This window comes from Antennarius striatus, chromosome 13 (genome assembly GCF_040054535.1).
Source record: "Antennarius striatus isolate MH-2024 chromosome 13, ASM4005453v1, whole genome shotgun sequence".
Lineage (NCBI taxonomy): Eukaryota > Metazoa > Chordata > Actinopteri > Lophiiformes > Antennariidae > Antennarius > Antennarius striatus.
This window is the reverse complement of record NC_090788.1, coordinates 8,314,275-8,341,197: the sequence shown is the minus strand read 5'-3', so window position 1 is coordinate 8,341,197 and position 26,923 is coordinate 8,314,275. Positions and strand designations below refer to the sequence as shown.

Genomic DNA, 26,923 nt, shown 5'->3' with positions numbered 1-26,923 from the left:
GGTGTGTATCACGGGGGGAGAGAGGATGACTCACTCCGTCTGATGTGATGTTCACCCCGCAACACCTCGGCAGTGCGGTGGCACGCCGGTAGTTCTTGCCTGACATCGCGGTGTGCTCCACCATTAAAAGTTTAGCAAACTGTTGAGATGCGTTTTTATGGTGCTGAGATACATCGTTCGCGTCAAAGTGGAATTTACTTTGTAGTTACTTGGAAACGCTTGAGCGTCGTGATTTACCGTAAATTTCGTGACGCCTGATTGCCATGGAAACAGTGCTCCTGCGCTGAGAGGAAACTATCCGTGTTAACTTCAGCATCTTAAACAGGGTCGGTTAAACCTGTTGTTTATCTCAGTGTCATTTTTCTTTTTAACTCCTCTGCATCTCCTTTCCATTCTAATTCCGTCACAAGCCAGGTGAGTTTTTAAGGTGGTATTATTGTATCTCATGTCGGCACTTCACGTTATTGTTATTTCCTTTCTTGTCCATAGTTTATTTACTTGCAATTCATTAAGGCTTGTAACAGCTATAAATGTAAGCTACGATTAATGAGAGTGTTTAAGATCATTTTAAACTACAGTTGATAACATGGGCTGTAAATGAGTTCAGAGAACACATGCCTAATGGCTGTGGAGAAATAAGTTACCTGTAGAAAATGTAATTTATCACGGGAGTATTTAAATGTCAACCTGTATATACACCCCCATATGACGACAGATTATAGGCTGAATAACAGTTTGTAATATGCATTTACCAGACTTATTGATTAAATATCTTCTGTATTTTACACCCCTGAGCGACCATCAGTGATGCGCTTTGCGTCGTTTGTGCGCACAGAGCAAAAAATCCAGGAGAGCCAACGAGTGATGCTTCATGCAGGGGGCTGTATGACTCATATAGTGTTATCTATAAAGAAGCCAAGTGGTAGGACAACAGTCTTGCTGCAGAACCGAGCTGATGTAACCCCTGAGATACACTAGAGGCTGCTGTGAGCTATGCTTCCCTCCGCCCCGAATTTATGACCCGATTGGAGGTGATTCACACTGTCCACTCCGACCCAGCTGTTAACAGCACGTCAAAGTATTAAAATCAGCTTCAAACACTCCAAATTTAACTCATTTTGTAATTCGTGGCTATAAAATGCAGTGTTTTGTAAGCCCTTGCACTGACCCCCATCTTCATCCAACTAATATAAACAGTACAAAATAATGTAATTAGGGTAGCTGTTAACTGAACAAAATATAATAAAATCCTGCTTGATACAGTATATCACTGCTTAATACATATGGCATCAACTTCTGATGAAGTATGTAAGCAGCAAAATGTAAAACTTAATCTGAAGGGATTCTTAAACTGTAATAAATCTAATTACTGTACATGGAATATTGATGCATCCTCACACATTCTCTCATATTCTCCTTCACTAATGGGAATAGAAGAGACAAACATGAACTATCATATTTTTTTTCGAAATTACTCTTCTATTTTAACAAAAGCAAGATAAATAAATGACAATAATAACTGGGATATTTTATGCACTGTTTGTGTGTAACGTATATTTTTGTATGGTTTACTTTACGCCTTTATTTCTCCAGGGGACAGACATTAGCAGTCTGAAAGCCTTTTACAGGGTTTATGAATATTGTTCCGTTCATCCCTCATTCTTTCACTGAACTGGTCAGTGCACTCAAATTTTCCGTGATATGTGCCTGTATAGGCTCTATGGGGTTAAGATCATCACAAATTATGATGCTCAAACCATGATTTTGGTTGCTTCTATCATGTGTGCTGGGGCACCATTTTAATGTCTTTTGATTCACATTAATGGACCCCCCCCCCCAATCATCATCACCACCACCACCATATTTTTCTACCACCTCCATGTTTATCTGTGGCGGTCTGCATTTTTAAATCTGACCTACGAAGACAGCGTTCTGGAAAAATTTGCACTGTGGAACATCAGTACGCAGCTCAAAATGTGACCACCACTATCAAGTGATTTTGACTTCAGATATGTGAAATTTAGATGTTTTTGACATTTACAAACATACAAAAGATACAAAAAAACATTTACAAAATAACTGTATAAATATATATGTGTACATAATCATTTTTGAACCAGCCTGAAAATGTTAGTTTGTTGACTACTTCATTTACTGAAAATTCTGAAAAACAGACACACAATGTGTCAATATTTATAGATTGCTTATTGTCAATGCTTATAGCTCTAATACTACTCCTGAAGTAAGGACTGATAAAAACCAGGTTAACGTCAGAGCAGCTGCACAGGACTGATAAAGAACAGTTTATTATTGTCTTGATTAAGTTATTTTAAAATTTTCCATAAAAAGACAATAAAAACATTTAAACATATACAGACACAGAGCTAGTGTTTTCATTTTTTCTCTATGCAATCTGTAATCTGTAATAAATAATCAGATTAATACTGTAGTATAAAGACTAACTGTCCAAAATATGATTTGTAATTCAAACAAAATCATTCAAAATTTATACCCAACCTTTTTATTTGTGCGTGCGTTCGTGTGTGTGTGTGATTCTTGATGCTGATGAAATAATGATGGCAAATAAAGTAACATATAACACATATACATTTATTGCATTCAGTAGACGATACAGTGAGAGTATTTATTTCTAACACGTTGCAGATCTCTGCATGAGCTCCAAACCCTCATGACGGTATATGAGAGCACGGAGCTCTTCTTAAACCGTCCAACAGCCGACAAAAATGCTGACATTTGCCTCAGTAATGTGTCAGCACACATTATGAAGATATTTATCTTTCCTTTTTTCAAATAAAAAGTTTTATACAATAATAACAGGGTTTAATGCACCATCGATCAGGCGTTTATTAGGAACACTGGGCAGTCTAGTGAACAAAGGCAAAATTCTATGCATTGCATAATCTGCTAAGTTTAGTTAAAACTCTCCAAGTTTTGTGTGTATAAGTTTAATCATACAAGTTCAACCGGAATAGACAAGTTCAGCCTGTTGACTACATCACCTGCTGCTGACAAGCTTGCGTCACTGACAATAAAAACTGCATTAGAAATAGTTGGTGATGTCACTAGTTAACTGGAATGTATTCACCTCCCAATGCATTGTTAAAGGCCAACCGGCCACATACTATCAACAGGTTTTGTGAATTGGACTGAGGCATAATGAAAACCATAGTTTTCAAGATGACAGCCCAGTTTTTGTCAGATAAATTTGTATTCATAAATTATCAAGTTCATGATGGGCAGATTTAAAATTAACACTAGCTCATGTTCAAGCACCCATGTAGCCATCCAGCGGACTAATATTAGGCTGGTGTTGTCAGCTTGTGGTAACTCATGAAATTTTGCAATATGGCAATACACATGTTAGTCTTTAATTTCACAGGTACGGATGATGGAGCTTCAAAGAGAGAAGAGGTTCCACAACCTGACCCCAGAGCAAATCCAAGCTCTGGACAAGGTCCTGACAGAGGTAATCCCCATCCACGGACGAGGGAATTTTCCAACACTGCATGTGAGAGTGAAAGACATCATCCGTGTGGTTAAGGATCGGCTAGTCGAAAGAGACATTCATGTGAAAGACATACGGCTAAATGGTGCAACCGCCAGCCACGTCCTCGTGAGGGATAATGGCATAGGATACAGGGACTTGGACATCATATTTGGAGTGGAGCTGCCCAGGCAGGAGGACCTCCAGGTGATAAAGGAAGTTGTTCTCTGCAGCCTACGTGACCTCCTCCCTTGTGGAGTTAACAGGCGGAAGATCACCTGTCTCACCATGAAGGAGGCCTATGTGCAAAAGATGGTGAAAGTGTTTAATGAGCACGATAGATGGAGCCTCATTTCACTTTCAAACAGCAGAGCCAAAACCATGGGGCTCAGATTTGTCAGTTCACTTCGAAGACAGTTTGAGTTCAGTGTGGATTCCTTCCAGATAATATTGGATCGTATGCTGGAGTCTTACTGGGAGACTGAAAGGAAACAAGGAGGAATGCTGACTTTGAAAACTGTGAACTTACCTAAAGGAGACAATGAGGTTGAAAACAAAGAGCGTGAGCAATCGAACCTTCTTGAGGATGTGAAAGTGGTTATCAAAAAAGAATCAACAACGCCAACCGGTGGAGAAAGTTTGTGCCCAGATGAAGTGGTTTCTGTGCTCAAGAAAGAGCTTCCGTGTGAAGACATTGCACAAATAGATGGAAAGCATGAGGCACAGGAAGTGTTGGAACTTGAGATCATTAACTTAAAGCAGGAGGAAGATGAAGAGGGTGATATAGAGGATGTTCATTCAGAGGGGGATCTTGTGTTTGAGCTATGTGAAGAAAATAATGTAGAGAAAGAGCAGTTTCACAGCGATTTCCAATTAGTGTCATCCCCTAATACATTATTTGGAGATGTCAGGGATCCCTTAATGGCAAATGCGTGTTTACTACAGAGTAATAAAGAGTTACCTGCATCAAAAACGTCCCAGCCAGAATCTGTAACAAATGCAGAACAGTCAGTTCCTCAAGAAATAGACCATGGTGAAGAAAAAAACATGATGGAAAACATCTGTGGCCCGCAGGATACCCACCTTGAATTTTCGTCTCCTCCTCCAGCGAAGAAAACCTGCAGCACATCGCAAGACATTGTACCAGGTTATTGCCCGTCACCAAAACTACAAAGAAAAATGTCACGGAAGATGATCAGCAAGTCTGAGAAATGGTCGTTACTGACTGATGTGTCAGACATGACCACACAGCTGTTCCCACCTATAGAAATCCCTAAACCGCTTCAGCCCAAGCCCCCTTTACAAGACAGTCCTCACTGCTCAAATGTTACAGCGTCCATGTCAGAGACCTTAGATCCTCCTATGTTTTCCACATTCAGCCCAGTGAATACCCCTCAGACAGAGTCTGGCTTGGATGAACCTGGAGATAAAAGTGTGGCTCCCAAGCCCCCGAAGGAGCCTCCTGATTCAGACATTTCATGCCTTACTTGTACCCCGGCCCCACAGTCAAAAACTACTGATCCGACACCTGAGCCTACAGACGTTGCCTCACAAAGCTGTGGATCGAGCTCTTGGGTCGGGCCAGCAGAAGAACCTACCTTCACTGTTGAGGCTGAGTGCATGTATGGAGACTTTGGACAGGCATTGGACCACCTCCGCCACCGCCTCATTGCCACCCACAACCCAGAGGAAATTCGAGGAGGGGGTTTGCTAAAATACAGCGACCTCCTGGTGAGAAATTTTAGACCAGCCAGTGAGACAGAGATCAAATCCTTGGAGCGTTACATGTGCTCCCGTTTCTTCATCGACTTTCCTGACGTCGGCGAGCAGCAGAGGAAGATCGAGGCCTACCTGCAGTGCCATTTCATTGGTAACGAGGAGGCGAGCAAGTATGATTATCTGATGACCCTGCGGCGCGTGATAGATGAGAGTACGGTGTGTTTGATGGGACATGAAAGGAGACAGACACTCAATATGATCACAGTCCTGGCTCTGAGGGTGCTGGGCGAGCAGAACGCCATTCCCAACACGGCCAATGTCACCTGTTTCTACCAGCCAGCTCCGTACATGGCAGAGCCCATTTACAGCAGTTACTACATCACCCAGGCTCAGCCCCCACTGGTCTACCACCCCTACCCTCTACATGTCCACATGCAGAGTGGCCTGGTTTAGCTACAGTGACATCCCCCCTCAAAGAGGCATGAGGCTGTTTTTAGCATGGTGCTCTACAAGAAGATGCACAAACGCAAGTTTTGATGACAACAGGCAACTGTGGGCGCGCTGTTGTTTCGTGCTTTCAAATCCTTCTTGCTTACGCAAAAGATGAAGAAAGGTCAGAAATGAAAGAGGTCTGCAGGTAAGGCATGACATGCTTTCAAGATGAACACTTTAGAAAAGGACGGAAAACACTTGAGTCCACTTTTCAGAGAGGTTTCATTGAAGGGGATGGACTCAGATCTTGTCTCCCATTGATGAGACTGTTGTAGTGTGATGATTCTCTAAGACTGGAAAACAAGTATCGCTAATATACAAAGCATAATCTATGAAATATAAGTATCCCAATTTGGCTTAAGTTTGAATAATGATAAATCCTTACTGTTTCTGGGGCCTTAGAAGCTCATGTAACTGTTTTGTGAATCATCAGTGTTTGTGGAGTGCTTTTCAGCACATGGCTATTCCTGTGTATTGAACGTATAGACGTAGGACACTTGTCACTGAGGTTGTGCATTACACAACAGTAGCTGTGGTATCCCTTTGATATCTTCAGTTATTTATTTGTGGATCTAAACATCTAATTTCAGGGGTAAGAACAAGACATCTGAGTTCCAGTTTCATTTGGGACCAGAAGAAAATGTGTTTCCGGAGCTGAATTTGTGTTTTCCTTTGTAAAAACAATGCAAAAGAAGACACTCAGAAACAAATGTAGTATTATAAGCCAAAAATACAATAAAAAAATTAGTAATTGATGTAATATTGAATTGCGTTTATTGTTTGTTTAGTAATCGTTTAACATCTAATAATCTAATAATTTAAGACTGTGTAATCAGATTAGGTTTGGGTTTGGTCAGTGGCTGGGTGACAAATGAACCTGCCACTTCTGAACAGTGCTTGAATCAAATGAGAATCCTGTGAAGTACTGTACTGACAAAAGTAGATTTGTATTCAAACAACTTTGTTGTTCCAGAAAAAGCCATCTTATTTACAACTTACCCAGTACAACCTGGTAAGACAGTGGACACCCAAGGCAGCAGATGAACAAATGTAAGTAAAAAGAAGAAATTCAGCAAGAGAGAAATAATTTTTACCAAAATGTACAATGATTTTATGTTGTTGTGTAATGAATTGCTATGATGCAAAAAAAAAAAAAGCTGAACAATCTACAATGAGAGAAGAAAAAATACTTTCCACACTTTTCACTAAATTCAGTCTTCCTCTTTTCTGCACCAGTCTACTGCTAGTAGTTTTCCTATATGCCCTTTGAATATTAAAATAAATCCCGTCAGTGCCAGCTTTGCTTCTGCATCATTCTTAATTTAGCATGATGCATAAAGTTAAAACCCAGGAATTGTGGCCATAACTTATTTGATCAAATTAATTCTTAGCAAAAGAGGAACAGCACAAGGAAAGCCTTGGCTGTTGTGTTTTGAATTCAGGCCCAAAAAAAAAAAATTGTTATATCTAGTGCGAACTGCTGAAAAAACAGACTGCATGTTGAATTCTGTTTTTACATCTTCATCTTCACCAGGATGTGTAATCCACAGTGACTTTGTTGTCATGGATGTAGTGAATTTTGATTGTGTCGGCTGTTTAGCCTGCTATTATGTGCAAAGATGTTATTCCACAATGCAGCCAGCAGTTTCTGGGCCCTGCTCCAGTGTGATTGTTATTTGTTAGTGCATAGCTACAGTACGTGTACTCAGTGTAAAAAAAAAAAAGAAGACATACACAGGTTTGGACGTGTGGGCTGTTCACCTTAAATTTAAGACTGAAGCACAATGTAGATGCATATAGCTGTTGTTGAGTATTAAAAGTGTTTCTGACATGCTTGTAAAGATTAATCTAAGTTCTAAATAAATGCTGTATGTACTAGTTTGCTGGTTTTAAAGTGATGTATCACTTTTGGGTATGTTGTGTATGGTTCCAAATTGTTTACCAATAGAGAAATTAAAATGTTCAAGTTCTAATATTCCGTGGCTCAGATTGTGTTATTGCGATAATAAATATAACACAAATGCTCTGTGCATGGAGTTTTCCTTTGGTGGTGTGAGTTACACCATTAATTTTGTTTAAGATGTTTTCGTTGTTAATTATGGAGAATACTCACCCCATAAGGTGACCTGTACTTAAATTACTGTCTTTCAAATATCTGTTTGTTTCCAAGGCAACATTATTATCATAGTGCACTTTTTCTCTGGCATAAATACTGAAGAGAATAGAAAATTATATTTATTTGTATATACATATGCCCGTGTTATGACCATAACCATTATTTAAAATGATTATTTATCTGAGTGCTGAATTTTGAGCCACTTGTTGTTTCTGTTGGTGTGATGCAAATTAATTTAATTAAGTAACATTTTTTAACAGGCCAGTTTGTATATAAAGTCTTAAATCCGTCTAATGCGGATAAGAATTCAAAGTGATTAAGAAATACATAAACAGCCTGTTTTCATTCAGTTCTAAAATCTGAAATAAAAGCAAATATTTTTCTTATAGTTTTGTAATCTTGAAAATATGTATGACTTAGAACATCACATTTTTATAAGAACATTTTTAACTTTAAGCTGAAAAATAAGTCCTATCGACTCTCAATCGCACAGTATGACAGATCCCAACCTCACCCTTAACCCACAGGTTGTTAAACCTGACAAAATCTACAACACAACAGATAACACAGGTTTTACCTCATGTTCAGTTCTAGCCGAGAACCCGAATGACTGCACATGCACTATTCCCATTAGTGAGTGAACTGTGCCTTTTAAATACTAAACATATTCTAATTGAGATTTCAAATGAAGCAGGTCTGATAACCAATAATCATTTAATCCATATTTATAACTGTATTCATTTTTTCCCCTCAAACTACCAGTTATTCTTTAGAGTGACTGACATCTTTATGCATCAGTGCCTTTGAATTCCCATGATCCCCCAACATCTCTGCAGTTTCTAGGTGTGGCAGAGCATGGTGCGTCACAGCTTTACCATGTTTGTTCCTCGTCTGACTCATCCCTGCTTTCAGTTCATTAGGCAGTTCCAAAAGTAGAGCCAGGCGTGCGCTGAGCTAGTAGTCGACAGATAACCAAAGCATTCTATAACTTGTGAATTTTTAGTTTCAATGCATTTTTGACTTTCGATCATAAATACAGCAGATGACTTAACAGTGATGGTGAACAGCTCCTGGAGCTTACAAGAATCAGGAAAACAAGGTCACAATGGATTCATTTTGAGATTTTTTTTTTATTAAAAAAGAAAGCACATACAATCAAAACATTGTGTATAAAAGACAGTCACATATTCCACCTACAGCGGAATCATTTGTTGTATTTGTCATCAACTAATCTGACGCATTGAGGCAAGACTAAGTGACGTACTATACGAAAATACGGTTCCAAAAAATGATTCTTAGTCACACTCAGCCAGAATAATTCCTGGACAGCAGTTAATGCCGCGACCAGGAGCAGCCAGTGTACTACTTTGTGTGTTTGATCCTAATACCAGTCAAATTCTTCACATACCCCTCCCCCCTCTCCCCAAGAAAAAAAAGAGAAGTCAACATAATCTCCAAGACCCCTCTCCTCTGTCGCAGTTAGAGCGATCAAGAGGTGGGCCTGGAATACAGCACCCAGTATTAAAATGAGAATTTGAGAGCCGCCTTTCCTGGTTCCTCCAAAATGGCTCAAATGATTTACCAACAAACAGTTGAACGAGTTTCAGAGTAAATATCAATGGAGCATAAAAAACAAGATGCAAAGACTTGATGTAATTCTACAAAGAGATTCCAACAACTCAGAAATCAGTGGGTATAAAAGGAGGAACACCAGACAGTGATTTCGTTCGCAGTTTGTTATGGAAAAGCAGTCGTGTGCAGGTATCCACCCAAACATCAGTTCATAGACGGTTAGAAACAAGCAGCAAAAATGGCACACACTAATGCAGTGAAGATCCAGGGTAGCTACCAACCTTCAGTTGCTAATTAGACAAAACCTTCAGCTTCATGATGAACTGGCTAAACCCATTTGTACAAGCTAAAAAAATAAAAAGACTGGATTCATGTGCTGCTCAGTTTAAATATCTAACACAAAAACACCATGAGCAGTTTCATCTTATTACTCTTTACTAATATCTTTATTACTCAGCTGCCACGTGGAATCGATAAATGTGCAAATATTTCCTCACAACTATCGTGAAATAGCTCACCCCAGTATAATAAAAATGGAAAAATAAATATTTCTGTTGAAGAGAGCGGGGCAGTGACCCCCTTGCCTTTGCACATGTTGGGTGGAGGTGGGATGGAAGCAACCAGGATACAGGTACGATCCATCAAGTGAGTATAAATACAAAGAGGACACAGTGGCTTTTTTACCCAAGGAGAGAAGAAGAAAAAATCTCATCACTACATTTCATAAAAAAATATAAAATAAAAAAAACGATCCAATTCTGACAAAATATCAGAAACTAATAGACATATACATTTAAACACCACCAAAGAGGAAATAGGAAAAAACATTCAATCACAGGCCATAGAAGCTGTCCAACATGGGCTGCATGAGCGAGGATATTACTGTCACACAGTATTTGACTGACATGAGATTCCTCCAGTATTGCTAGCGCCCCAAAAACACTCCCTTTGACTCCAGCGACGGATCAAACACAAACCCTGACTGATGTGAGCTCTGGAACACTAAGGCTTGTGGTTGTGACCTCTGCAGCCGTAGTGATAGGGAACAAAATTCACGGCTGTCGTTTCTGAACTTGTTGGAGAAATAAAATATGAGCACCAATTTTTTTTTTTTTGGCATTTCCCCTATCCTTCTTTGGTGACCAGGAGTAGGAACATCTGTGGAAGGGATGAGAAGTAGAAAGGGTGTGTTTAGTGTTTAATGCCAGATGTGAAGTGCACAGGAGGAGGAAGAGAGGAGCAGCACCGCGTCTCTGCGCCTTCCGATCAGCGGTAAGGCTGAGGTGAATTAGTCCGGTTGGAGAGGCTCTATGTTGACCCGGCAAGGAAACTCCTCGCCATTGCTTGATGAGGACCAGCTATCAGTTTGAAAGTCATAAGCAGTCTTATATATATATAGATATATTATCTACACTTATACAAAAGGAAAGAAAGAAAAATCCCTGAAGTATAACTCATGTTTGACATTTGCTGAGGTCTGGGGGGGGGGGGGGGGGTCAGTGACCCCAGCCCATCAGGTGGCTGACACGAGCCTTCTCCGTCATGCGGCGTACCCGTCCTGAGCGGGACATGCCCAGGTTGAGCGGGTCCTCCTTCGACCCGTGGCCGTCGTCCTCCGACTCGTCCCTGTACAGAACTGTCCTGCGGCCTTGGTTTCGCGTGTTGACCCGGCGTGATTTGCCCCGGTTGCCCCTCCGACCCCTGGGAGCTGCAGCTGCTGGTCCTGTCTGCAAAACGGAGCTGGCCTCGTGCTCCTCCCCCTTCTCAGGTTCCTCCTCTTCCTCAGGCTCTTCCTCCTCTTCAGGCTCTTCCTCCTCATCTTCCTCCTCCTCCTCCTCCTCTTCCTCCTCCTCTTCATTCTCCTCATGCTTGACTTCAATCGATATCTGCTGCTGGTCTTCCTCCTCCTCCTCTTCTTCTTCCTCCTCCTCCTCTTCATCTTCATCATGCTCTTCCTCCACAGGCAACTGCACTCGTGCTCTTTTAGGTCTCTGTGCTGCATCCTCTCCACCTTTGATTTTCCGTTTCCCTGAGGTCGCGACCTTCCCTTTGAGCGTGAGGCGAAGCGACTGGCAGGGGGCTTTGCTGTAGTCGTGGTCCCCCCCTTCTACGTACTTCTCCACCTCTGAGTCCGAGCTGTTCTCGCTGTCTGACGATGACGAGGAAGACGACGACGACGATGAGGTGGAGGACGACTCTGATGAGGAGCTGTTGGATCCAGACTCCTCTTCATCATCATCAGACTGCGGTGCTTCCTGATTGTGCTGCTGTTTTGAGCTTTTGCTTAAATTCGAGCTACGCTGACGCCCTGAAAACAACAGAAGAGGATGATGGATCATTTCTGCAGCACAGCTTCAGAGTCACATTAAAGCACTCAAACCCATCAGTCAGGATGTTTTGGCAGTAATACCTGACTTCTTCAATGGAGCTGATTGGCTGCAACTCCCCCAGCGCTGTCCTTCAGTTCTGCTTTCGCTGCTCATCCCTGAACTTGGGGAAGAAGGCTGGATGTCCTCCTCGGCTGCTACACTGCTGCTTTTCTGAGCTGAGGCAACAACGTGTGGCTAATTACTAATCAGTATGGTAATCATCACATTCCACAGTACATTACCAGTATAACGCATTATATCTGATCTTCCTTCATTGCGCAAATAGAGGATTGTGTGATTGCTATTTCATGTTGTCTGCCTTTATTAGATAGGAGAGCTGAGGGTTTCACAGGAAATGCCTGCTGCTCCTTCATTATGAGGCAGGAAATTTTATCAGGTGACCTACTGGGGTGCCCCCAACAATCAGCATCTAAATTCTTCTTAAAACGCTGTCAGATAATGGTAAAATGCATAATCTGATCCCTTGGTAAAAGAAAACAATCATCGCTTCTTCAGAGTAGCAAGTCCCACAAGCAATCTGCACATGTTCACATTAAACTGCTAACAGGAAAATCTGTGCTCTCATCTTCCCTGAATTAAGGCCAGTCTACAATGGGGGTACCAACGCAGGAGGCTATAGCAAAAAATCTTTCTTAAACATTGCAGGGCTGCCAAGAAATAGTTGAGTCTGGCCAAGGACTCTCAATAGAAAATGACATGACAGTAAATCTGACAATACATCATCCATGGGGTTACGTTTTAGAATCAAAACATGGATCCCGTTATCTGCAGAGTTTAAAGTGCAAACCTTTTTCACTTATAAAACAATTACAATACATCCAATATTAAAAAATTATATACTATATTTATTGTATGTCAGGACTCAAACCACATGAAGCAACAGTTGTGTAATCATACCCTGATTCTGTCTCTTACGATTCTTGGCTGAAGTCTGGGATTTTTTTGGCTTCGACACCTTCTCTGACTTGTGCTTCCCTTTGGCACTGGAAAAAGAAAGGAGGCAACAATTCAGGATGATTAGCCACTTTAAACAGCAGCGGGATGTCTCTAAATTTCAACAGCTTATATTTGAGGTTGTTTTTCTTTTTTTAAGAGCAGAGCTAGAAATGATTTCTTCGCAGAAATCAGAGCAGAGAAAATTGTATTTATAAAGCAAAAGCATAAAAGGCTTTTTTAGGTGCTGCTGACTTCCTCTTTCAGGGGGACAAAATGATCATTCAGTTTTGTGAAATATTGGCTCTCGGTACCTGGGGGATGGATTAACAGGCGGGGAGCTGCCTCCATTGTGCAATCTGTCCCTGTAACTGAGCCTCTGACGCACCCGCCGCTCATTCTGAACTGCAGACTTGTGGTCGGAGATGATGGAGATGATGTGTTTTTCAAAGAAGGCCGACAAGCTCAGGGTCATGGTGTAGATCTGACCATAAAACAAGTACATTGTGATGAAATGGCAAGACTGCTGCTGAGTTACACCTTCCTCAATGACTTTTAAGTCTCAGGAAAGCTGCTTCACCTGTGATTTCTTGTTAGGTGTGTATGCTTTGGAGTTGCTGAAAATGAGGCGAACGTCTTTGGCAAACTCCATTGGGTTTTCGTAATTCCCCTCATACAGGGTCTCTGACACCGTGCTCAGATCCATGGGAGTGTCGATGATGTCTCGATAGTCCTGAACAAGACGAGGTAAAGAACATAAAGGTTCATGTACTTCTGCAACTGTGGAAACGTTTTCTTATTTGTGACATTGGTCTTAGATTGTTGTACCGGATACTCAAACAGATCCACGGGTTGCCTGAAGGGTGCTGAATCGTGTGAGGCGATCATTCGACGGAGCAGCTCTTTGCAATGACCTCGCCAGGCTTTCAAATCCAAAACCACGCCACGCTTCTGAGAATTCAGGTTGGATCCCTTGAAGAAGGAAAACAAAATTAATAAAAATGAAGCCGCTGGGGATGATTTTAAATCTGTAAATGGTTTAAGGAGGCTTTCTGCAGAATGGGTTCTTTCTTACACGGTGGCCTGAAGATGTTCCCGGAGTGTCAGAGTCTACATCCAAATCAGCCTGCAGAGGAACACAAAGAAATGCAAATGGCTGTTTACCACAAAAATAACAATAAAAATGAGCAGCAGAATGAGAAAACACTATTCCCAAGCCATCTCCTCACCATTGCTTCTCCTCCGCTGCTGATTTCAGACCTCAGTCTGTGATATAGTTCTAAGATGTCTGTGCAGCTCTGGTCTCTGAGGGAGACAGCATGAGTATTGATCATTGTCAATTCAGCACTTGAGTATCAGGGAGATGGAAAGACAAGAACTACGTGGAGTCTTACCCAATGTAGTGAAGGAGAACATCAGTCACCATCTTGGCAGTTGCTACAATCGGGCTCTGGGGTTCGTTGAAAGTGCGGGCGTTGTGTTCAATGTAACGCACCTCCCACATTAATGCAGAAATCCGCCTGAACCAGACAATAACATACATACAGAAATTAAAAATATTCTGGTTTTAAATTTATAGCAAGAATAACACGTGAGCCTGAAGTTGTGTGTTTGCGCCACCTGTAGAAGCGGTTCTCCAGCCGTTTGCAGATGGTGCTGAGGTCAGTGGGGTAAGCCACCACAGTGCAGTACAGGGGATAATCCTGCAGATTCACCGGGGATGCGAATGCCTTGGCTAACTCTGCAGACAAATCCAGAATGAGATTAAACATTGCAAGTGGGAAGAAAGTTCACACCGCTGTTATTAATTATGTGGCAGATTACCGAGTGTCAGAAGCTGATTGATGCCGTGGATGACTCGCTCACAGTCTTCATCTCGTGTGTGAGCACCCCATTCTCCTTCCTGAGGCACGTAAAGCAGAGCTTTCAGCTCGTCTTCTGCCACCTCCACGCCATCACCAACCTGTTCTGGTAAAGCAGCTGAAAGAGCCACAGAATGTGACGGAAAAGTAATTTCAACACCACTGAAAAGTAAGCACTACAGTGAAATACACTTTTTTTTATAGCTAAGTAATCTTGATCAAATCCTAGTATTTTAGATACTATTGGTGTGAAAGGATGGATAGGATCAGGAATGAGTAAATCAGAGGAACAGCACATGTTAGAGGTTTTGGAGATAAAGTCAGAGAGGCCAGACTGAGATGGTTTGGACATGTCCAGAGGAGAGATAGTGAATATATTGGTAGAAGGATGCTGAGTTTTGAACTGCCAGGCAGGAGGCCTAGAGGAAGACCAAAGAGGAAGTTTATGGATGTAGTGAAAGAGGACATGAAGGTAGTTGGTGTGAGAAAAGAGGACGCAGAAGACAGGGTTAGATGGAGGCAACTGATTCGCTGTGGCGACCCCTGAAGGGAAAAGCCGAAAGGAGAAGAAGGTGTGAAAGTGTTTGCTCCCTTCATGACTTCTTTTTTTGTTTAAACAAACATTATACAATATATTTGGCATGTATGTTTGGATATTTTTACTTCCAATTTCAACTCCAGGTTGAAGTTATTTACAGATGACCTTGCCCCATTCAAGTCCTGATGATTTCTAGTGAGTCCACAGAAGTGAAACTAAATGTATAAATATATATTAATAACAAGCTGCGTAGGTTCATAAGTATGTGGAGTTCTTTCACAAATAAAACTAACCTTCTTCAGGTATAGGCTCCATGTCCCAAGGACTCATTTTCTCGCGTTCGCCATTATCCCATCTGATGAATGGAGGAAGCAGAAAGTTATTAAATCACACTGTGTGCAACGTTACAAGTACAGACGTTCCTCTGCTTGCGTTCATTCGTTTTACGTTTTTTCGATTTTACGTTTGAACTGACTGTAAAATAATTCTGTAAAAAAAAAAAATTTTGTGAGTGAATTTTCGAGTAGTACAAGACGTTCGAACGATCTTACGTTTGACACTGCGTCCATTGTTTACATGGCGCAAATGACAGACTGAATGTGCCTTGCCTCTTCCCAGTTCATTGCGTGTTACCATTGTGTTAAGACGTCGTATCTGTGATCTCTGTTTACATATCGTTTTACAATGTTATGTTTAGAATTAATGATTTAGGGGTGTTTTATAAGATACGGTAATAGAATTTGTGGATGTACATACAGTATGAACGGTCACACATTAATGGAACGTACAGTAACAACTTACGTTCATTTTCACATTACGTTCGCCCGTTCGGAACGTAACTAAAACGGACGTTGAGGAGAGTCTGTACTTTATTTTTAACAACAAAAACGTACCTGACTGCATAGCACTGAAACAGGCTGTCTGGATACTCAGGCTGCAGAGGCTGCTGGTCTTCCACGATGCCGAACCACCAAGCGTCATCAATGATGCTCCGGAACCTCATGTCTGGAGAGAGAAATTAAAGACAGGAAGTGACGGACTACCCACAACATTAAAAATAGGGCAAAACACACAAATGCAAAACACTTACCAGCCTGCCAGTTGTGCTCTTTAGCCTCGTTGTAAAACTGCTGTAGCACCAGAAAATCTATGACATCAGGCATGTCATGGTACCTTTACAATGAGGACATGAAAAAAAAAGAAAAGTGAAATTCTTGTTCATGAATGCAAATTCATAATCTGACAATGTATGTAATGTACTCACTTTAAGGAAAAAGAGTCATTGGTCATCTTCCCTGAGACTGGATCCAAGAAAGCCAGTTTTAGACAGCAGAGGGTGGGAGGTCCCACTTCATATTTAATTCCAACCACCTTCACAGATTCTTGGTCCTGAAGGGGAATGAAATAATGAGATTGGTAAAGGTTAACAAACAGGAAAGGCAAAGGCCCTGAGGCTACGGCTACATTCAGACACAAAACCTTTAAAATTAAGTTGCATAATGCAGAAATTTCTGAATTCTGATTCAACTTGTTTTAATTCATGGAAACTCCAATCATATCGCACCATGTTACAAGTCAGAAAATCAGTCCAGTGCACACTGACTGACTGTCAAACTAGTGGCTTTGTGAGGATGTACTTCAGGACAGAGTTTTGAGCTGAATGCTATTGTGTGGAACAGAACAACCACCTTCACATTACATTAGTTTTGTGAACAACCATTAAAAGAATTCCACCCTGCAGCTTAATATCCAGAATTGTGTTGCAACATTTAGTAGTCGTCTACAAAGACAGATTTGATTTATGGATTCCAGCTGTCAATATCAGTAAAAAGCAGAACTATGAGGATGGTGAAAGAGGAAATTATTAAAGGGCTTTGAACTAGAAGTGGGCATGAAAACCAGTTTCAGAGTTGTCAATATTTGCTGCTGTTTTCAGCTGTGCTAATGGAGCATGTCAGATTCAGTACACAACAGTGGTTTTTAAAAAACACGAGCCCTCACCCTGAGGTCGAGTCTGTTCCAGGGTTGTTTCTGGGGGTTGACGCCGTAGGCCTTGGCCCTGCGGACGGCCCGAACATAGGCCTGGTGGCCTTGTTTGAAGTAGATGAGCTAGAGGACGACAGGACAAACACGATGAAAATGAATGCCCTGCATTCTTCTGTTGGATACCAGCGTGATGCTCCTTACCTCATCTCCCATTTGAGGAACAAAAGGAGAATGGCGTGGCATGGTCTCCATTATCCATGATGGTGGAAGCCATTTCTCTGCATCAAGTCCAGTCAGGGAGGAATTGGGTTTCTAAGTTTATAAAATTTGTTTTTAAAGCTGTGAACACAAAGTACAGTATAGAAAAGAGCTGAAGGACGCACTAGCTCACCTGTTTGGACTCTTTGGGCTTCTTCCTCTTCTCATTTTCTTTCTTTTTGTCCTCCTTTGCCTTATCATTACCATCTTCCTCCTCAGAGCTGCTGTAGCCTTGAAGCTGTGCGAGCCTCCTGGTTGATCGCTTTGGTGGCTGCAGGTTGATCCCAGCGTCAGCTGTCCAATCTGAGTACTCACTGGAGGAGTCACTGCCATTGAAAAATTTGCATTGTTTGATGGGTGACTATGGAGACCATTATAACACTGAAAAGTTAAAGGTACTTACCTGGAGCTGCTTTCACTCTGCCACTGAGATTCACCATCAGATGAGGCCTCGCTTTTCTCCACCTGCTCTGCTGGCTGTCATCAAACATCAAAAACCACCTTTATTTTCATGAATATCACCTAACAGATGGTACGTTATGTCATTTCCATGTCATTCAAATTATTTTCATTTTCAAAAAACATGATTTTAATTGACAAAACACACCTCTCCATCGCTGTCTGACTCTACACGGCTCTCCGAGTTTGGGCGGTTGCTTGAATTTTGACTTCTGGTCCCCGGACGGCGGACTTGAGCTGAGCGGGTCTGATAGGTGTGACGCTGCTGCTTCTTCTTCTTGGTGGGCCGCAGCGAGCGCAGGCGTGTCGTCAAAAGATCACTCTTTGGTGAAGAAAGGATGCAAAAGGAGGGTAGAGGGAAACGAATTAGCCGAAGAGTAGACTTATTCAAAATGTGAAAGCAACACTAAACATTAATATGTACCTTGAATGTGCAGGGTACTGGTTTCTTCCTCCTCTCTGCATTGTATAAAGAACATTCCAGTTCGCCTTTGGCTTGTCTGTACTCACCCGAAACTCTAATAAAGAGAATTATTTTCAGTCACATAATTGTAGACAACTACTAACTAAAAGTGAACTTTAAGTTCACTTGAAGTTCACTTCATTATTCACACAAAACGAGCAAAGTGGCACCCATCCAGAGTTAAGGTGTTTATTTTTGCTTTCAAATATAAAAAAAACCTCTTAACATTTTCTATTTTAGCTAAATAATTTTCACTCTTTTCAGTCATCGTCCCTCAGTTGCTGTGTAAGTCTGAAGAAGCAATGAATTATCTTTGTACCTTCCCTGTGATTCCCTTACTGCATCTGCTTGGTTCAGACACGACTTCCTGTGGCCTCACCTGAAAACCCCTGATGGCAACTCATTGACCACTACTCTGCGGCTCCAGGCCAGCAGGTCCCTCTCTGTGGCCACCTGACTGCGTAGGGTATTGTGCTGCATTTGCCACACCCCATCCACCTGTCCACTTCTGCGGGGACCAGCGTCAGGAGAAGACGCCACCACCTCAGCTTCGTCTACAGCTATAAGAAGAAAAATGATGCATCACACAGATTGTCACTGTAAAACCGGGTGTTAACATAATGTGAGATGAAACATACCCTGTGAATCATCGGCCTGCTGCTGTGCATTCTGACGATCGTCCTGTTCATTCTGTAACTGTCTGATGAGATTGTCCAATAAGCTCTCTCTGTTTTCTGCCGTTTGTTGGCCAAGGACCTGCTCAACCAACTCTCCATCACCTAAGCAGCAGAGAGGCAGATTTTGGGTTAAACTCTATTTTATTTTTCAATCTGTGTTAGCATTCTGAATGGTATGAATAACAAGGAAGTGTTTTTTTTATTACTGTTAGCCATGTATCCTAGCTGGGGTACCAGCTGCTCCTCATTGCAGTTCTCTCGTCCTGGCACAAGCCGCTGGTAGTGAGGAGGGTGAGGATTCCCATCCACATCCACCAGGAACGGTGGAGGCATGAGGTGTGGGGCTTGCTGTGTCTGCTCGTCCAGTACGTAGTTGTTTGAATCTCGAATAAGAGGTCGGTAGTCCGTGTGGAAGAACATTTGGTCAGGTATCTGCAGAGAAGGGCATGTTTTGGTTAAGAATTATATAAAATGTGACTCACTTGCTCTCTTAAAAAGGCTGAATACAGAAAAATTCACATCAGAGACCTTCTTCATGGTTAGTAGGAGTCTTTAAAACTGTCCTTGGTGAAAAATAGCTTAAATTCAGGCTTTTTCTTAAAGACAAGTTCTTGAATCCACAAATACACCATATTTTCCGATTATATTACTATAACGTACTTTTTAAAAAAGGGACTGGCAGTAGGGTTGTCAAGAGCAAATTCCCCACACAGTAATTTAGACTGGAGTATACAAGCTTACAAGCAAGTCTCTCAGTCTCAGCCCAAACAGCATTTCAAAATTCCCTGAAATGTGGAACCACTCATTTTAAAACAGAACATGAATTCTATATCCTGGGATGATTTCTGAGAAGTGTTTGCTACAAGATGTCCATGATGCTGTCATCTTCAACAATCTGCTGTACATTCAAGCCACAGAAACAGAAGGACACTGCTGTCATTAAAGATAATTGTAGTGAAAATGCTTCATTAGAACTAAAATTCCACTGAGGTGACGAATTTAAGATGAAAACACTCGTGTCAAGTTGCTACTGTACACAGGATCAGACAGAGTGCTGCTTGTGTGTGAGTGTTGTTGCCTTGTTGGTCGGTTGTGTGTAGCAGTGAAAGACTGGAATATCTAAAGGTCTAGTTTGATTTTTCTCCAAAGACTTGTGATGTTTACAGTCAGGAGTTTCAAAATGGAAGCTATGTCACTTTCTCTGCTTTGGTAATATTAGGCAAAAGTCCAAATAGCTAATAGGATCATGAAACATTTTTATGCTGGTGGTTCTGCAAATTGGGGGATAGCAGACAGAAAAATCAGCAAATTTTCCTTTGTTATTTGGGGTGACCTAATAATTACGCTTTAACTAAGAGTTTGTTGCTCTTACCTTTTCATATGGTCTGCTGCAACCGAAGCCAAAAATCAAAACATGGCCGTGTGAATCAGTGCAGGCAAAATGTTGCCCATCCACTGAGAATTTGCAGTCAAAAATAGCACCATGGCCTTGCCCTTCAATCTGGAAATAAGTATTTAGATACAAACTGAACACCTGTGTATGAAATAAAACTGCAATATTTCATGGATTCTTACTGGGAAATCATTTACCATGTTGAAGAAGTTGCGGATCTTGGCTCCTTTGGTCAGATCCCACATGTAAATGTTGCCATCGTGGCCAGCAGACAGCATTATACGGGAGTCGAATGGGTGAGCCTCCATCACAAATACCTCGTCATCATGACCCTTAAACAGAGAGTGCACATATTTTCATTTGATTTTTATGTCAAGAGTTGTTCAATATATTTTCTAATGCTCAAGCAGAACAGTAGAAATTCAGAAACTCACAGATAGAACATGAAGCAGCTGTCCAGTGGTTGTGCTCCACACTTTGAGCAGGTAGTTTGACACTGCTGTGATAACGGTGCTATCTGCTCGGTCCCATGCTACCATAGTGACCACCAGCTTGGTTTTATCATCCCCGTTGGCAACATGACTCCTGGGGGAAAATATCCCAATCAGAAATCAAACACAAAAGCAGTTTATGTTGCCAGAAAAAGCAGGCAAGACGTCTCTACTGAAATTTATTCTTACCCAGGAAGCCTGGTAGTCATGTCTAAAGTGAATTTGGTCTTCCACTCTTGTTGCTGGTAATGCCAGATTCTGGCTGTGCCATCACGACTGCCACTCACAAACCGCAGGCTAGTAAAATATGTAGATTTGTTTGTGCACAAATAAAAACATAACAAAAATAAACTTTAAAAAGCAAACTCGAAAATGTCCGTGTAAACCTCAATAAATACTCACCTGTCACTATTATTACTGAACTGGACAACAACAACTTTATCCTGAGAAAAGAAAAACATAGCATGTATTTAGAGGAAAAAATTTAGACTTTAAACTTTGTACAACTATGTGAAATAGAAACAATACATCTAATGCCAGTGTTTTACCGTGTGAGCATCCATCTCTGAGACCTTCACTGGGGCTTCAGCACCAAGGTAGTAGACCCTGATCATATGATCAGTGCCACCGGTGGCCATGAACATACCACCTGTTGTAAGTAAACACAGTATGAAATACAGGAAGAACACATGCAGTCTACAACAATGAGTACATCCATATACTTCAATTGTTCACCATTAAAACAAATTATCAAGTGATTTATTATATTTTTTGCCAAAAACAACCAGAATAGAAGAAAGGAGAAGCTCTGGCTGCAACATTTGGATGATCAAATTTTACAAGCAGGTATAATACTGACCACTACTGAAGGAGGAAGTGGAGACTTGTACTCCTGGACGCGACCGCTCAACAAATTTCACTGGTTGATCACTGAGGAAACATGAGGACAGCTCTAGTTATTTCCATGAGTGAGAGAGTAACTTGGTGAAAACTAGAAATGGTAGCGCTCAAATGTCTGCAGCAGGTGGTTTAAACTCTTACTTGAATTTCATGCTTAAGGAGTTCCACTTCCAGAAACACACCATACCATCTGCACCGGTGGAGCCCAGGTACCGCATTGTCCCTTTGGCAGCAGGACAAAACTAAGGGAATAGAAAGTGGTAGGCAAGTGAAAGACCTTTGCCACAAAAAATGCCTCAGCGCAGGACTCAGCAGCCCATCTGCACCTGAAGGCAAGGGCCATTTGTTCGAAGATAACAATGTCCATCTATCCATCTATGTTCAATTTGAACCACCCTCCCTTAAACACAGCAGGAGTCTTGGTCATCAGCTTTCCTTGATGTTCAATGCAGTTTTGGGATACCTCCTTGAAAAGTAAAAATCTCTCAGTGCTGTTCTCTCCTGAAATAAGCCTCTGATTCCCATATTCGTCAATTGTATTCAAACTCTTCATCCTCACCTGTATGGATGTGATGGAAGCACAATGAGCCTGTAAAACAGTGATTGGTGCGCAGGTGCGTAGGCACCACACTCTAATGGTTTTGTCACAGCTTGCTGAGGCGAGGAGAGTGTTCTCATGGTTGACTGCCATGTCACAGATCTCTGCTGAGTGGCCGCGGAGTGTTGCTAAGAGCCGGCCATCATCTGTAGCCCATATTTTCACCAGGCAGTCATCAGAACCCTAAAATATTTACATATTGGCAACAAATATAAGGACATTTCATCGGGAACTAACTTCAGTCTCCACAGAAATATTATTAACAATTAGGTTCCTTAGTTAATGTGACCATGTTTTGTATCACAGGAACAGGCCATTTTGAATGCGAGAATTATTTAGTTTTCCTATTCAAAAATGAAACTAGTTGAATAATATCTAACATATCATCACTGACCGTAAATATCCGACGACCGGTTCGATCAAAGGCTACACAGTAGACTGAAGAAAGGTGGCCAAGGATGCGTTTATGGATCTTCATGTGTTGGTAGGAGGAAGACGGAAGAGCATGGCTGAAACGAGTAGTGCCTGAGGCCTGGCGAGCAGCCATGATTGACACTGAATAAAAAGACACACATGGACTATTAGTGGAAGAAACAGACTACTAAAGCAGACTAAAAGCCACCAGAGAAAAACGGCTCTGGTGGCTTTTAGTTCTTTGGCTCAATAGGAATCATTCATTCAATTTCTTGAAGACAAGACACTCAGAAATTGTCTCATCTTCATCAGCTTATCCAATCATGGGTCACACAGTCCACTGTGGGGCTACACTTAAACACCTACTCATGCACACATTGTCACCTATGCTTAATTTTAAGTGGCCAATTCACCTACGTTGCATGTTTTTGGCCGGTAGGAAGAAGCTAGAGAAGCAGGAGAAAACCCATTCTGTCTGTGAATCATCACAATAAAAAGCTTTACATACCAACATTAGGAGGACCTCCATTCTGGACAGGTGGTTCCGGTGGACGTCCTCGGTGGAGTGCAGCGACAGCTGAGCCACTGCATACTTTGTGACAACAACCTAAATCACACCAGAAGTGAATTCTAATCAATATTTTTGATTTGATAACAGATCTTTCGTCCCCACAAACACAATAACTACAAAAATTATAATTGATGTGACAAATGAAAGGAACTATGGTGGGCAATAGCAAAACACTGACTTCTGGTGGTGCGCAGCAGCGACTGTCTTCCCAGCCCCAAGAGTGTTTGGACTCCAGGAACACTAGGTGGGATTTCCTTCTCTATAAGTGGGCCAATCCTCTGGCAAACATGGAGAAGATAGTCTGCAGGAATGTGCTGGTTCAACATCACCTGCAGAAGATACACACACAGCAATTATTAAGTGATCTAACAATGTTTTACAGTCCCCTTGTGTATGTGTGTGTGTGTGTATGTGTGTGTGTTATAGGGTCTGTACACACTATATATGCATGTGATTGACTGTGTACTAGAGTGTGCTACTAACTTCCCATTGGGGATTATTAAACTACATAAAATAAAAAACAAAAAAAAATTATTTAAACCTGCGATAAGTAGCCTGTAAAATTTTTTGATCACAAAACTTGATTCTATTTTAATGATTGTTTTGATTGAGCGCTTATAATTACTTTTTACAAATGTAGCAAATGAGACAGACATGGCATGTAAAGGAACTTAATGAACAGGGTACCCGGTTAATATGAATACAACATTCCAATTATTTCAACCGACCGGTGGATTTGAGTCTGTACAGAACCGCGTGGGTAAATAACTTTAATTCTTCAAAAACAATGATTAGCCTATATTGATTATTGATGTGCACTAACTACTCATATTTTGCTGCATGGTTTAACAATGTAGTTGGTGAAAAAAAAAACAACAAAAAGGGAAGGAGGAGGAGAAAGTGTGAGGAGGGACATAGGGGGACACAGCCAATCGCAACACCCGCTTACGAGATTTCCGGTTCGCTCGCAAACACAGCCGCGACCTGATTCGCTCCAAGAGCAGACTGACGGCATTCTAGACCCACTTCATCCAATCACAATACGCGCTGGTCTCTATTCTCCTTTAATTAGCCTTCACTAGCGAAGACCGCACCGAGTGCCAGAAAATAGGAGTACGTTCACTGAAATATTAAAATGTGTTTTTAAAAAATATAAATACTTTACGATCATGTCCATGCTGATTAATTGTTCGAAATAAATTACATACATTTGATAACATGCAACTGCACGGTTAAATATAAGTCGTATGCTTTATTTAATTAAAAAGTTAATAATGAGAAATCACACTTACCCAGTCTTGGAAAGTCCGTTTGGATTTCCTCCCGTCCCAACTCCATCGTTCAGGAACCAACTAAAGTTACAAGACAGGCTGTTAGAGAAGGCAGAAAATTCCCAGTATCACCCGAGCTTGGCAAGCAGCTTTTTTGAACAACATCGGTCAAATTATTCAAAAGAAGTTCCACAGACAAGTAGATAGGCTGTCTTACGGAAACTCCATCGGAATAAAAACACGACAGTCCACTTGAACGTACCTCATACTCCTCCAGCTCCTCGACGAGAATCTAACAACAGACGGACACGGTTAGCATTAGCTGCTAGCTCCAGCTACTTATTTATAATAGACGTGAAGTAATATCAGGTTTATTGTCGGGTGTTACCTGTGCTGCCTTTTTACAAGGTCCTGACTGCAAAAATCTGGCAATGAGGTAATATAGTTCTGAAAATAACGAAATATGTATTAGTTTTGTAGCAGCTAGCTTTAATGGAACCGTTGAGCCAGGCTAACGTTATCTAGCTTTGTGTTGCACTCGGTTACTTAGCTCGCCGCAAAACATGTTGATTGAAATGTTTCATCGAGACCACAGAGGACCCTTGGAACTCACCAGCTTCGATTTGGGAACACTGCTCTCTTGCCATCACTTATTAAGACTGGCGACATGAAGACAAACTGGTGTTTTAGCTCGCTCGTTAGCCGCCGGCTAGCTAACAGTAGCTAGGTGTGTGTAGCTAAAACAGGCTGGTGAATGGCCTCCTCCTCTCCCAAGTTGCTCCGTGACCACCTGGTGCTTTGTGTTAGCGCCCTCTATTGAAACAACACGATATGAGACGGATTGGGGTTTTTTTAATATCTGAAAATAAATATCCCCATTAAATTATGAACATTTATCACCCCCCCCTCAAAAAAAAAGTATTAAAAAAAATTAACCAATTAAAGTTATTCGTTAAGTACTAATAAAACCGCTTAAATAATTACACTTTACTGCTTGTTATGAAAATTCAACAGGCATACGTTCCATTGTTCATTGGAAACGTTAGATAGATGGATAGATATAAACTTTAATAATCCCGGAGGAAATTGCACATTAATTATGATAATGGATATTAATACTATAAAATAATAATAAAATGATAAGAATTTTTTATAGTACACCCAGGTAGAATATCTTCACAAGTTTTGTGTGACTGAATAGATGTAATGATCTAATGTGATTATTTATCCTTGATTACATTTTAATTCTATTTATTTTGTTTGTCAATGTTCGCAAATGTGAAATTTGCACCAATTATTTTTCGTTATTATGTATGTATTATTATTACTACAATAACAAGGACTGGTAGTAGCACTGTATTTTTACATTCAGATGTAGTTTTTACAGTTTGCATATTTCATGCAAACTGTAAAATCTATCAATTTCTAACCTAACAGACTAAAACTAATTTTAGCCCTTACATTAAAAAAAAAAAAAAATCATAGAAGCTTTAAGAAACTGTCTAGGTTTTCACTCACCACCTCTAACTCTAAAACTAAGGCTGCATCAATGTATTTCAAACTTGTATTATTGTGAGCCAAAAAGAAAATGTGTGACTGTAAGTTGGATGTTTTTAGTCTTAAATTTCACAAATCAGTACACAATACATGTTCCCTTTTTACAATAAAATGAGGTCTAATAATCACGAATTGAGCTACTAATATTACGACTCAATAAATAGTCTGTGTTATTTATTGAGCGTGATGAATTTTGTTCTGTCTTGCATATGTTTTGTTGTACTTAATATGTAACTCAAATGAATTTTGTAGATGTCTAAACAACTCCAGCAATAAATTCCCTGCAAAACAGACATGTTGCTGTTATTTCAAAGGAACGTGGACTCGCCTGATTAATGATAACTGGTCTCTCATCTCAGATGTTCAAATTACTGAATGCCAAAAACCCTTCAATAGATTCAACAGAAAACATTTTTTAGAATTTTCGTTTATTACCTGCCCTTCTTAGTGATTGAAATTACACTTGCTTGCACATGACTGAACTCACATGATGTTCTAGTATTTCTAAATGACATGATTGTAAGATATTTACTTTTTCTGCAGCTGTCAGTCTTTCTTTTAACACCTTCTTGATACCAACAATAAGCACAAGTTTAGAATCCCCAGTTGCAGGCAAGTCAACAAAAGTTATGCAAGTAAGTCCAGGCAGCTACCAGGAGTATGGATATGCTAGTAAGAATAGTGTTTTAGTCCAAATGTTGTATGGTTTTCACCTTAAAATAAATAATTTCTGGAAAGGTAAGGAAAAGCTAAATTTG

The 26,923-nt window shown here is 40.9% G+C and overlaps 2 protein-coding genes across 2 annotated transcripts; one reads left to right on the top strand and one right to left on the bottom strand.

Moving 5' to 3' along the window:
- The first annotated feature begins 330 nt into the window (after nt 1-330).
- LOC137606518 (terminal nucleotidyltransferase 5C-like) lies at nt 331-5,677 on the top strand. Its single transcript, XM_068331794.1, has 3 exons — nt 331-414; nt 3,401-4,004; nt 5,100-5,677. The coding sequence occupies exons 2-3, from the start codon at nt 3,407-3,409 to the stop codon at nt 5,675-5,677; spliced, it is 1,176 nt and encodes a 391-aa protein (XP_068187895.1). The 5' UTR covers nt 331-414; nt 3,401-3,406.
- A 3,265-nt stretch (nt 5,678-8,942) lies between these two features.
- Nucleotides 8,943-26,442, bottom strand: brwd3 (bromodomain and WD repeat domain containing 3). Its single transcript, XM_068331470.1, has 40 exons — nt 25,222-26,442; nt 24,997-25,055; nt 24,871-24,900; nt 24,630-24,689; nt 23,516-23,666; nt 23,275-23,373; nt 22,747-22,907; nt 22,314-22,535; nt 21,896-21,996; nt 21,714-21,784; nt 21,403-21,503; nt 21,257-21,297; nt 21,044-21,151; nt 20,798-20,948; nt 20,561-20,695; nt 20,343-20,471; nt 19,177-19,402; nt 18,932-19,072; nt 18,673-18,853; nt 18,255-18,348; nt 17,979-18,152; nt 17,775-17,848; nt 17,505-17,697; nt 17,315-17,425; nt 17,129-17,236; nt 16,392-16,516; nt 16,218-16,300; nt 16,021-16,132; nt 15,421-15,482; nt 14,552-14,707; nt 14,348-14,468; nt 14,122-14,247; nt 13,957-14,032; nt 13,803-13,853; nt 13,556-13,699; nt 13,308-13,460; nt 13,042-13,211; nt 12,692-12,777; nt 11,815-11,949; nt 8,943-11,712 (listed from the first exon to the last, which is right to left on the bottom strand). Exons 1-40 carry the CDS (start codon nt 25,253-25,255, stop codon nt 10,901-10,903), a joined length of 5,367 nt encoding a protein of 1,788 aa, XP_068187571.1. The 5' UTR covers nt 25,256-26,442; the 3' UTR covers nt 8,943-10,900.
- Nucleotides 26,443-26,923: the final 481 nt, after the last annotated feature.

Bases quoted from the DNA above. Each gene is read 5' to 3' on its own strand.
- LOC137606518 (XM_068331794.1), top strand. From the start codon at position 3,407: ATGATGGAGCTTCAAAGAGAGAAGAGGTTCCACAACCTGACCCCAGAG. The intron at 4,005-5,099 runs GAATGCTGACTT...CAGCAGAAGAAC, and splicing joins GACTGAAAGGAAACAAGGAG to CTACCTTCACTGTTGAGGCT.
- brwd3 (XM_068331470.1), bottom strand. From the start codon at position 25,255: ATGGCAAGAGAGCAGTGTTCCCAAATCGAAGCTG. The intron at 18,854-18,931 runs GTATGTTTCATC...TTCTTCTTATAG, and splicing joins GCAGGCCGATGATTCACAGG to CTGTAGACGAAGCTGAGGTG. The intron at 17,426-17,504 runs GTGAGCTAGTGC...TTATAAACTTAG, and splicing joins AGCCCAAAGAGTCCAAACAG to AAACCCAATTCCTCCCTGAC.